The sequence below is a fragment of the Oreochromis aureus genome, linkage group 5 (assembly GCF_013358895.1).
Source record: "Oreochromis aureus strain Israel breed Guangdong linkage group 5, ZZ_aureus, whole genome shotgun sequence".
Classification (NCBI taxonomy): Eukaryota; Metazoa; Chordata; class Actinopteri; order Cichliformes; family Cichlidae; genus Oreochromis; species Oreochromis aureus.
The window spans coordinates 10,883,934-10,897,036 of NC_052946.1; the positions used below are offsets into that span (position 1 = coordinate 10,883,934).

The window sequence follows — 13,103 nt, forward strand, 5'->3', positions numbered from 1 at the left end:
GGGCATGGGGCGAAGGGTGATTAAAAATGAGCAAACATCAGATGAAAGCTTCATGTAAACAAGCAAACTGTTGTGAATTTCCAGCACGGAAAATCATTAGAAGGAAGCTGTAAGTGTTAAATATGCCATATACGTGATACTTTCCTACCAAACACTGTATGTAGTGCAGATAAATTGTGAATGATTCATATACTGCACTGTATAAAGTATCTAAAGCCGCAGTGACCTTCATGCTCATGTCTCTTATAGAAAAAAGGATCTGTCAGGGAAGGTTCTGTGTATCTGTTCCTGCTGCTGCAACAATGTATGAAGACAAAGAACTGAACCACTACAAATAGAGATGCTTGCCCTGGGTGTAAGTAGGAGGGACCCAGGTGTTTTTACTCTAGTGAGAAATGAGGGATTGGTTGCCCTGAAGCACACCAGCTTAAGCTCAAAGTGTTGACTGCCTACCGATTCTAGAGTCCAGTGTCAACAAGGGGATATATTCCACTTTGATTGAAATTCTCTTTACTTATTCTCCTCAAGCGAAGCGTAAGAAGCAACAAAGCACCCAGCCAATCATAACCGACAAGACGGTCGATAAGCCTTGGGGCCCGGAGCAACAGACCTTTACATAGTTGATGCACCAAGTTACTGTCTGACAGTGGAAAAAAAGTTAAAATACAGCACTGATGAACTGCTGGGGTAAACTCTTTCTATGCAGCACTGCTTTAGTCATTTAGTTCAGTTCGCTGAAAGTCTGTGCAGGAAGCTGTCGATTGAATATCAAGGCCACGAGATATCAGTTTGTTTAACAGAGCGTCGCATGTGGTTTCTTCATCTGTAGTTTGGGGGTTGCACTGCTATGGAGAATTGCATTAATAAATTACATTCACTGGCCTCTTCATTAGGTACACCATGCTAGTAGCCAGTTGGAACCTCTTTTGCCGGCACGGTTGTTTTAATTTATTGAGCCATAGGTTCTCAAGGTGCTGGAAACAGAGGTTTTGGTCCACTTTGACATGATAGTGTCACACATTTGCAGATTTGGTGGCTGCACATCCATGATGTAAAGTCCCCGTTCCATCAGATTCCATAGGGGATCTGTTGGACTGAGGTCTGGTGGCTGTGGAGGCCATTTGAGTACAATGACCTTCTGCTGCTGTAGCCCATCTGCTTCCAGGTTCAACGTGGTGTTCTGCATGCCTTGGTTGTGATTAGGTTTTTTCAGCCTATTCACTGTAAACCCTAGAAATGGTTGTGCAGTACAATCCCAGGAGATCAGCACTTTCAAAAATACTCAGAACAGCCTGCTTAAATTACCTTTCATCCTCATTCTGATGCTTCAGCAGGCCGTCTTGACCATGTCCACATGTCCAAATGCAATGCTGCCCTGTGTAAGCATCTTTTTAAATCTGTTACTACAGATGCCGTACATACACCCGTGCACATTAGAGTTCAACTTCATTACACACATTTTCACTCTTTTGAAGTTGCTCTGACTTGAGACGGACCACAGCACAACTTCAAAATCAATCAGACTTTTTGACAGCAAGCAGTACACTTGGAAAAACAACAAGGTGCTCGTTCCCAGCACCATGTTGTACAAAATCCAGTGAAACGGTGGCAAAAAAATAAGTATATTTCCAAGTCAGGAAGATAGCAGTACTGTAATCAAACCACATTGAAGGGGTTTTTTTTGCTGTTAACAATGCAATAAACATCGAAAACATTTCTTCTAACCTTATTCCGTTCTGTTCTGGTCTGGCAATCAAAAGAAGTTATTATGAGCTTGTGCTTCTGGATGCAGTGAAGGGGTTAGCATTTGAGTTGTTTCCCAGTAGGCTTTCCAGAGTGCAGATAACAGCAATCTTTATGTGAGCGCTTTCCCCACCAATATGAGTCTCGCCTCGGCTTTTCTCTGAAATACAAGGACTAAAACATTTATGTGTCCTTTCATTTGCTGTTTGGTGTTCGGTGCTCCACTACAGATGTATACAGCATTGTCCCTCCACGTTCACCCACTCTGTAAACAAAACTTCTTGTTTTTTTCCTTTTGTTGATTCTTTGGCGCCCATCTCATTTTCTCAGTTCCACACCTGAATCAGCTCGAAAAATGAGGCAGGAATGGAACGAATGTTTTGCCGTCTTCTGTAGCGTTCTCGTCAAACTGCCTGTTTTGGGGGGGCTTTGTTCTCTTTCTCCAATCATTTCATCTTCACCGCTCTGCCTCACTACTCTGTTGTTATCTCACCGTCTCCCCCTTTGATCTCGCTGTCTTCTCTCTTTCTTCTTGCCTTCCCTCAGGTTCGCCTCAAGCCAGCGGGACAGGAACCCTCCAGATCAACTTGATCGACGTAAACGACAACGCGCCCGTGCTGATACCCCGGGAGGCGCAAGTGTGCGAACGAGCACGCCCCAACTCTAGGATCAACATCACAGCTTCCGATGCTGATGCCGAACCCAACATAGGGCCGTTTGTCTTCGAGCTGCCTTCTTTTCCTGCAAGCGTTCGACGAAACTGGACCATTTCCAGACTGAACGGTAATTAGTCATTATACACTGTGTTTAATAAAGTTCGGTCCCGCGAACTGGACCCTCGTGAGGTTCATTTTTAAGAGCTGTGGGGAAATGACACATCATCATTCTGAATGAAACCATAAACTTGACGAAAACCTCTCAGCAGAATAACTGGCAGCATTAATCGGGGGGATCGCTATCAGCTATGAGAGAAGTCCAAGTTTAACAAAATGTCTCACGAAGCTCACAGTGAGAGATGCGGGTGCCATCCGCTGTTGACGTACGATCTATTGTTTGTGACAAATGAGATCCATTCATCTCTCTGTCCCCCGAGCATCCAATCTGTCACCTAATCCACCCAGATGGATGTATCACAGCAGTTGTCTTGAGGACAAATCTGATCACATACCTGGATTCTTTCCCCGCTGAGGCTCTTGTCTTAGCTTGACTGAGTGATAAATGCTGTAGGTTATACAGCTGTACATTTCAGTTTTATGTACAGTCATGTGAAAAAGAAAGCTTTCACTGGATTTGTTGCACTCCTGTCAAAAAACACGTAGATGTTTCAGTACTTTGTAGCATCGCCTTTAGCAGAAATACCTTAAAGTAATCGTTTTCTGTATGACTTTATTAGTCTCAATCATCGTGGAGGAACTGTGGCCCAGTCTTCTTTACAGCGTTGGTTCAGTTCATTGAGGTTTGGGGGAATTTATTTAGCTCTCCTAAGATTCCACATTCAGGTTGAAGGTTGGACGTTGACCCATTGCAGCAGCCTAAAATACTTTGGTATACAGAGGCATTCATGGTTGATTCAGTGGCTTCAAGGTGCCCAGGCTGCAGAACAAGCACAAATCATCACCCCACCACCACCGTGCTTGAGAGTACGACAGCATTAGGTGTTTGTGCTGCGTTTGGTTTTCGCCAAATGTGGCACTGTGCATTATGGACAAATATCTCCAGTCTTGTAGTTTATTCAGTTTATTAAACCTAAGTTGTGTTGCCATGTTCTCCTAAGAACCCTTCCAAACAATCCACACTTGTTTATTTTTAATTATACTGTTATGACATTTGACATGCTAACTCTTGCTCTGCAGGTGACTATGCTCAGCTAAGGCTTAGGATTCCCTACCTGGAAGCAAGTGTGTACGAGATTCCCATCATTGTGTCAGACTCGGGAAACCCTCCACTGTCCAACCGCTCTGTAATCAGGGTCAAAGTGTGTCCGTGTGATGATAACGGGGACTGTAGTGCAACGGGAGCCGTGGCAGCTGCTGGCCTTGGCACTGGGGCCATCATTGCCATACTTATCTGCATCATCATACTACTCAGTGAGTACAACAAATACTGTCTGATCTTTGACAGCTGCATGGTTTTAACAAAAATCAACATTAATTATTGGCAAACAGTTGCTGTTCTTCGTTTTAAAATAATCTTTTTTATTGTAGGCATGGTTCTGCTGTTTGTGGTCTGGATGAAGCGCAGGGAAAAGGAGCGGCAAGCGAAGCCCCTGCTGATTGACCCTGAGGATGACGTCAGGGACAACATCCTCAAGTATGATGAAGAGGGAGGAGGAGAGGAGGACCAGGTACTGTGAAACATGAATTTTCACCTTTTTGTTTAGTGATGGTGTTTAATGACTTAAAATCATCTGAAATGTATTGTTATATTATCTGACTTTATTACTCCCCACATGGGAAATTTCTTTGGTCTCTACAGTGCATTGACAAGTAACAAGTGAAACAAGCTATAGACCTGTTCATGCATGTGCAGAAGCCCTTAGGCATTACACCAAGGAGGTGCAGATGTCCACTGCAGTCAGATCAGATATTAAACAGTCTTTAGCCTGCCAGCTCCACAGTACAAAGACTGTGTGATGTCCAGTTGCATCTGTTTTAGAACAGCATAGGTAATTGTCCAGTGGATTCACAGCAACTGAGTGCACATCCTGTGTCCTGCCTTATTGATTAAATCATTAATAGTGTTGTCTAGCAAATGTCAGAAAACAGGGAAAGGCAGTCACAATTACACACAGCAGAATATTTACCACAGATTCAGAATATTCATGTTATTTCAGCTTGACTGGGCAATAAAATATTCGGTGAAATCATGCATTCATACATAAGAAAGATAAGCATTCATATTTGAGGTTAAAACCTGCAAACATTTGGCCTTTTATTCAGTAAAACACTTGCAAGAATAATTAAGTTGTGGTTTGCATGAGAATATATGCATAAGCAATAATATTTACAATCAGAAGTTTAGGGTCTCTATTTTGCCACCCAACATCCACCTCTTTTCAAAGAGAGCAAAATGAAACCTAGAAACCAAATACTTCAGCAGGGTTAGACAAATAAACGGACACAACAACAGGCTGCGTAGTGATCCAAAAAAAACAAAAAGTCAAAATTAAATAGAAATAAAAACTAATCAGAAAATACAAAACTATACTAACTCTGCACTAAGCTGCAGCTAACACCAGTGTGCCGAGCCAGAAACATGCAGGAAGGCCTCCACCAGTGCCCGAGGCCCCACCGAGACCCAGCAGATGCCAGATAGCCCATCCCAGTCCCACTCAGGCAGCTCGGACAGCCAGGAGGAGGAGTCCACAGCTCTTCTGGAGCTGGGGGACAGCAAACAGACCAAAAGCCCGGGAATGACACCAGCCGGCACAGTGAGGGTGCCAGGGCATACACAGGAAAGCCTAACCCCACAGAGCGCCTACCCAACCACCCACACCTACAACCCCTCCACCCCTCGACAGAGCAGAACACTGCCATGAAGCTCCTGGCACACAATCTTTGAGTTGACTATAATGACAAGGAAGTTATTGACACAGCAGAGCATTTTTTAAGTACTATGGACCTCTGCATTCGATGACATTGCTCTGTAACTCACATGGTCACTGTCACTTTGCTGTGCTTCCTAAACACTTCCACTTTGCAATAATACTATTTACAGTTAATGATGAAATATCTGAGAGGGAAGAAGTTTTACAAATCGACTTCTTGTACAATGCACGAGTTCACTGAGATCTTTAGAATGAAACATTGTTTCACAAACGTGTGTAAAGGTCTTCCTCTTTCTTTCCTCAAAAGCATCCTCCAATTACAGTAACATCCTTTTAGCACATGATGTAACCTTATTAGTAATTCAGCCTCTGACAGCATCAAGTAGATTGTAACATGCAGAAGCCACTGACTAATATATCCTGAGGAAAAATAAAAATATTGTTTATGGGCTTTTTTTAGCACAACTTTAGTATTTCCTGACAAAAACTGGAAGCCAGACTTCTTTGCTTTTTTAAAGTCTTCAAGTGGGCCATTCTTCTAGCTAAAAGAAAAATCAATAAAGTCAGAGGCCACAGAAGATTAGCTAGCACAACTGTAAAATTACTCGTGAATTAGACAAGAGGATAAACTTTATGGAGAATAAATACACTTTTCCAAATGTGAGTCACGCTTTCAGTCTGTCCTTCAAACAAATGATGCCACTTGGCTTGAATTCCACTCTTGACACTCTTTTTTTGCCCATAAACACCTACTCCACACCATCATCTCAGATCAGATTTTCATTTTTTAATTAAAAAAAAGCTTTCGACAATGAAGCCTTTGATTAATTCATAAATATATTATGAAGTATGCCTTTTTTAAAAACATGCTTTTTTCCTAAGCTCAGATATCTTCTCCCACACCTGTGTGAGACTTCTGAAGGCAGCACAGGGAACTTATCAGCCAGTCATATTCATATTTATAGCTCTGCATTATTTATTTCTTAATAAAAGACCTGAAAATGTCAGAGCTGTAAACTTATTTGTAATAATCACAGGCCATTCATCGGCTGTGCGTCATTTAGTTTTCCAGTTCATCATCAATGAAATGAGTAATAAGTATAAACTGAAACTATAAGTTTATAGTGCGCTCAGATTACTAAGCACGTGAATTCAGCAAAGGGAGTTATTGTGTTTCTCATAAAGCCAAAGAAACAGATATTACCTACATGATGAGGGAGCGGACGACACACTGGGGCACATGCTTTAACAGAGAAATGTGATAGTAGCACATAAAGCAGTATACAGTATATCGTCATGAATAGCTCTAGGGGGCTACGTCTATGAATAGTTTCTAGCGTTAATGCTACTTGTTCCATTTAAGCAGATTTTGGACAGAATCTGTGTGTGTGCTGTTCTGCTGTTCTCGTTGACAATGGAAGTTCACAGCTGGATCCAAAAAAAAAGCTTCGGGAAAAAACACTCACATTCAAAAGTCACTCTTTGATGGGCGTCTGACGCCATACTGCATCATTTCTGATCAGTGTGAAGCATATACTGGCTCCTAAAACAGTACAGTATGACATTCAATACGCAGTAAAAGTACAGAATTACTTTGGAGTCTGGATTTGCACAGCTTGAGTCTGCCGAGCTGCAGGTTTAGAAAAGAGCTTAAACATTAGAAAGCCCAGTAGCACAGTTTCACAGCGGATCAGCTCTCACTGATGTAAAATGAGTGTACATCAAAGTCTTGGCAAAGAGACCTGCCCAACAACTACATTCCAAGTTGTACAATGAGCCTGTTCCCAATAAAAAATGTACAGTATTACATGAGCTTGCAGTTAGAAAGCAGGTTATTATGATGATTATTCTAATCCTCACCAAAAAGTTTTCCCCCGTGGATTTTATGCAGGACTACGACTTGAGCCAGCTGCAGCAGCCGGAGTCTCTGGACCACATCATCAACAAGCCGACAGGGGTGCGCAGGGTGGATGAGAGGCCTGTGATTGCTGAGTCGCAGTACCCTGTCAGACCCAGCTTGCCCCACCCTGGAGACATAGGCGACTTCATAAATGATGTATGTCCAAGCTTAAAAACCTTTTTTCTGAAGCTCTGGTGTCGCGTTCTCATAGCCGCCTGTGTTTATTTTGAAGTTAACGATGCCTCACTGATGTGTTATAAAAGGGTTTACACATCAGTGGTTTTGAAGTTTGAAACATAATCTTTTTAATGGCCAACAATAGTTCATTACATATTATTGGTTTACTTGATTGTACTGGCATCGTCAGTGGCACCGCTAAACGTGCTTGCTCTCTGTGTATAGCATTCAGGCTGTAATGCAATATTAAAGTGTTCATGGGCAAATGAGCCAGATGAGATTTTATTTTTCATTTTATTGCACCTTTTACAGTCTAGCAACCTCAACCTGTTGCTATGTGAAAAACGAGCTCCTCCATTATATTTCTGATTAGCAGCAGTTATTGGCCTAAGCCCAGTTTTACTAATTAAGCAGATAAAGAGGAGGTGCTCAGAGTGGGAGTTCAGCCTTTCTTGTCTTTGTGCCTCCAGGGTCTGAGGGCAGCAGACAACGACCCCACCGCTCCTCCCTACGACTCCCTGCTGGTGTTTGACTACGAGGGCAGCGGTTCCACCGCCGGTTCTGTCAGCTCGCTCAACTCCACCAGCTCAGGGGACCAGGACTACGACTACCTCAACGACTGGGGCCCCCGCTTTAAGAAGCTGGCTGACCTCTACGGAGGAGGGGACGATGACTGAGAGCGGCGCCGCGGGGCTGGGTGGGGTTGCAGATGGGAGAGGCGGGACCGGCTGGATGGACGTTGCTGTAAACAGCAAGGAGTGGCCAAGTACACGACGCAGGCTCCGTGTGAGGAATGGACCCATACATGGGCTGCATTTGTTTGCTCACAGCAACCAGGCCCGCAAACATGAATTCTGCTGCAACGCAACTGTATTCTGGCTTTATATATTTTAATTATTTTTTTTTGTGGCAAATTTGTAGTGTGATGTTTCGTTTTTCATTTTAATTTTCTTTTGTTAATCTCTCACTGCGCTGGATCCGGATGTCCCAAGGCGGTCATGAGAGACAGGAGCAGTGAATTTGTGCTTGGATTCATTGTTAAAAAGAAACAATGTCTCTCGCTTTAGTTTCACACTGAAGAGTATGTTTTTGGGGAAGACTCTGACTCTCTCTTTAACTCTGTCAACTTGAATTTCCTTAGAACAGAAGCACTGTCATTTTATAAAGTGCCTTTTGTGGTGTGTTTTTTGTATCAGACTCCTGCTATCTCAGGATCGGTTGCCGTTCGTGCAGTACAGTGGAGACACTTCCCCCATTTCCCGTCGACCACCCCCCAACCCCACCCCAAACATGCGCTCCTCAAACCGGCCCTGCCTGTCAATCTCCTCTCCTTTTTCCCAGCCGCCAGTCCCAGGAGGGAAGGACACAGCCAGGGCATACCATCGGATATCGTAACCCAACAAATTATGGCCTGAAGGAACCCACTAAGAGTCGCTAGAGGGAAGAGCACCCTCTTCTCCAGAGGTCTCCGCTGAAGTCCAACTTTCACAAGTTGTCAACACAACTGCAGCGCCCGACGCTGACTTTGTGTGAGACCATTTTTATACATGTGGGGGGGTTTCTAATTTAGTAGAGAATGCCTGCCTTTCCTCTGTGGACACACAAGTTTCAGAGCCTATATGTTGAGACACTTGCCTGCCCTGTATGGTTTTGTGTTGCTTTCTCCACAGTGTAAAGCTTACGTAGGCATGATCTGATTAATCAGTGTAAGAACAAGAAGCTTGAAATGACTTGGAACAAAGGTGTCAGAGGAAGATTGTTGGTTTGTTTTAGGGGGTTTTTTGTTTGTTTTTTGGGGGGGGGGGGTCGCCTTGAACATTCCCGTTTTTTATAGCCCAACAAATGTATTAAAAGGTGCATGATTTTTTTTTTCTCCAAATGTTTTACTCCAAGCACTTGTTACTCTGTGGTGAGAATGTGAAAATAGTCTGCAGAAGCTATATGAATATACTCTGTAAAAAGACACTGAGAAAATAAAAATACTGTAAGATACATATTTTTGAAGTATTGACATAAAAGTTGCTGCTCTCTCTCTCTCTGTGGCTCTACAGTGAGCTTTAAGGGATTTTTTGGCCCATTTGTTTTTAATATGTGGGTATTTATGTTTTCTGTTTTTTTGTCTTTCTGTTGAAGCATCAAATTGTTTTTTTAAGATGCCTGCTTATACATTTTTTATTTTATTTTTGTTGGTGTTCTTTTTTTATTTCATAAAATACTTTGATCTGTTCTTTTTTTTCCAAGTATATGAAGACATGCTCTTTCCGTTTCAGTCTGTATTGTCTCTGACAGACATGTTCCTTTTGTTGGCTTCTGGCCTTGGGACACCGGAAAGTTCATTAGCCACGCCTGCTGATAGTTGTTCAATTAATCAGTGTACTGCAATTCTTTTATTCATTCATCTAGATACTGAATGTGCGCTTCAGAAAATAAACAACACATGTTTTGAAAGCGTGCCATCATTTTTTGGAGGTAAATAAGGAATCTTATTTAGGACTGGTGTCAACAGTGGGAATAAAAAACTCCCTTTTACCAGGAAGTATCTCAGGCAGAACCAGGCTCAGAGAAGGGCAGCCATCTGTCGTTACCAGGATATTTACATTTCAGTGGCAGCCAATCAGAAGAAAGTTGTGCGTTTCCTTAGAGAAGAGGAGCTAAAATGGTTTCAGACTGGCGCTGTAGTGAGCGGCTGCACCACTCTCATGCATACCTACTTTATTAGACTCCAAGAATAAAGACACGCAGCTGTGAATGAGCATGATAGTTCGTATTGGTACGACTTTATTTCTAAAGTGCTTTGTGAATATTGGATTTTTAGATTTCTGCCATAAGACCCTATGACAGTACCAAAAACAGCACTGTGGCAGAAACCAATGCATGCCACCAGTGCACCCATGCCTACTGACCACTGATGTTGAATCCGCTGAAAGCAGCACACATCGGTTTTTCGTCAGGATTGTCTTTTTTTACTATGATTTAAAATATGAAATGACATTTCCAGCTTTAAGTTCACTGCTTTTCCGCCTTGATTTGCATTTTAATCGACTGGTTTGTATCTGAGCTCGGAATTGTTACACCTACTTCATTTTTCACTGTGGAATAATGTATTTTTAAGTGTTAGCGTCATGAAACCAGACTCCCCGGGGGATTATGCAGTTAATCTTTGACCTTATTGTTTGGATAAAGCTTCATTTTCTAATAAAAAAAAGAAAAGAAACATACCCACTATTGGATATGTTATTGCATCATAGAGGAAGGATTGTTAGAGCAGTGTGTGGGGTCAGGAAGTATATTTGTGTCCATTCCTGTGATTTCAATTAGTCAGCTGAAGCGCCAAAAAGCCCACTGGGGACTTAAAGGGATTTAATCCTCTCTGGCTGTGTGTCTATCAATTAGCCACACCATTAATCCCCACGGCGTAATCTCATTAGATAGAGCGCCTTTAATGAGACACCCAGAGAGAACCCAGAGAGTCAGGCAAAAAGAGAGAGCGAGAAAAATGAGGTGGTGGCAAGATGCAGGTAGGCCGTGTTGAGAGGTGATTAGTAGGATGGAGGAGAAGGTCAGCAGAGGAAGTGAGATTCAAGTAAGAACAATGCATAACATTAAGAAAATTGTTAGGGAAAAAAAGATTAAATATGATGGTGTTAAAAAGAGTGATGCTTCATGGCCCGCTGTGGCCAGAAATTAGAGGGCTGGGCAATGAGGAGGTGAAGAAGACGGGTAGAGGTGAGCAGAGCTGATGGAACACGCTGAACTAGTTAATGAGAGGTGCTTTGATTCCCTGAGTATCACAGTAATGAGAACATAAAACTAAGTTAACCTTTTTCTGTAGTACAATAATGAAATCCTCTATGAACCCAGCAGGGTTGTGGACCTGTGTGCATAAGAGAGCCATCAACAGTGGGCTCTGCTGCCCTGACATAATAATCAAATTGTTAAGCAGTCCTGTTGGTCCTAGCCGGGCGGCAGATAGGATGATTAACTTCAGGGGAGAGATCTTTGATGGGCTTAGAAGAAGTTCACTAGGTTTGCTTGTGGCCAAAGTGCAGCGTGAAAGAAGAAAGCAAACTCCCGTTTATCACCCCCACCCCCTTGATAAATGGCATATATAGACTGAGAGCTTTGCTGCTGGCTTGCTGCCAGTGCCTTGTGTGTTGTAAATAAAGTTCTCTTCTTCAAACATGTCCAAGCCTGGCTCTTTTCATTTCCTCTCCAGACAGCTAGTGAGTCTCTTGGGCAGGTGCTGAGAACAGTCCAATCTTAAAAACATGACCGGATGTTGGTTCTGTTGCCGGCTGCGTGATCAACTGTTCACAGTTAAGTGTTAATGTTGTTATTCAGCAGAAGTACCACGCAGGACGGGCAGGCTCTGTTGGCTGTGCTTCTGCTGACACCACTCTGAGCCTGCTGCTATTTCAGGACTCTGTCTAAAATGAGATCAAAGCAGCAGAATAAATTTGATGTTTCTGCTTAAGTGGGGGAGAAAATACCTACAACCAGTCACATATGATACGGATGACTGATCCAGTGTAGACGCTGTACAATTACCAAGACATGGTTCCCTCAGCAATCAGGCTTCAAACTCAAACTGTGCACTTTAAACAGCTTTTGAAAACAGTATTTCTCAGCATGTCTTATAAATAAAAGAAACATTTTAATGTTAAAATATATCTTAGAGTGCTACAGAGTAACTATGTGCACTGACTCCCTTTATCAGCCCACATTTTAGAGGTATATACCGCGCTTCATTACATTTATACGACAACTAGTTACTCATTAGCATTTTACCTCGTATCCATGGGCTATTTAAGCAGAATGAACTAAGAGGGTGCGTTGTGATGAATTATGATAACCCTCAAAACTCATAAATGCTAATTTGAAAGACTGTGGTACAATAATCTTCACAGCAGGCACTTCAGTTTATCCAAATATTAAACGTACCTCTGATAAATAAAGGCTATGTTGTGTACAAGTAGTCCAGGCCCTGCAGGGACAAACGGGTGCTTGAAAGATGAATCCTGCTAACACTGGTGTTCACCATGAAACTGGCCGCTTTGGATTTGAATGAAATGTCAAATGTGACAAATATTGAAAGTATTGTGAGTCATTCTGGTAGAAATTCATGTACCCAAAAGAATAACTGTAATCAGACTGGTGAGCCTTTTAATGTAGTATCATTCATTATGCCAAATACTATAAAATGATTATTCTATTCTATTATTTTGTGCAGAAATCACAATTTATAAAGTACCTAGTAATGAATATAGTAAACTGGAAGTACAATACCTCCCTTTTAGATGTATTAAGAGCTCAGAATACATCTAAAAGTACAGCCAGTTTAATATATTCATTACTAGGTACTTTATAAAGTGGGATTTATGTACACAAACTATACATTCAATGGCCACTTCATTAGTTACACCTTACTAAAACAGGGCTGGACCCCTTTTGCTTTCAAAAGTGTGGCCTTCTGCTACAACAGCCCCATCAGCTTCAAGTGCTGGTGTGGTGCTTTTCAGAGATGCTCTTGATTGTCACTTAAATCCCCTTTCTTCTCCATTCTGATGCTGGGTTTGACCTCCATCAGGTCACCATGACCATATCTACATGTGCAAATGCACTGAGCTGCCATGTGATTGGCTGATTTTCATTAGCAAACGTTTGAATGGATGTAGCTGATGAAGTAGCCACTGTTCTTGAATTAAGTCAATTATTCAATTAGTCAACTGACAGCAG

The 13,103-nt window shown here is 42.3% G+C and overlaps 1 protein-coding gene across 1 annotated transcript in view; it reads left to right on the plus strand.

Annotated features, from left to right (window-relative positions):
• cdh4 (cadherin 4, type 1, R-cadherin (retinal)) overlaps positions 1-9,793 on the plus strand; it is a 207,549-nt gene extending 197,756 nt beyond the window's left edge. The window contains exons 14-18 of the mRNA XM_039611867.1: positions 2,290-2,526; positions 3,597-3,830; positions 3,948-4,087; positions 7,182-7,346; positions 7,838-9,793. Of these exons, the coding sequence (XP_039467801.1) occupies positions 2,290-2,526; positions 3,597-3,830; positions 3,948-4,087; positions 7,182-7,346; positions 7,838-8,044 (983 nt within the window). The 3' untranslated portion in view covers positions 8,045-9,793. The remainder of the gene's footprint in view (positions 1-2,289; positions 2,527-3,596; positions 3,831-3,947; positions 4,088-7,181; positions 7,347-7,837) is intronic.
• The last annotated feature ends 3,310 nt before the right edge of the window (positions 9,794-13,103 follow it).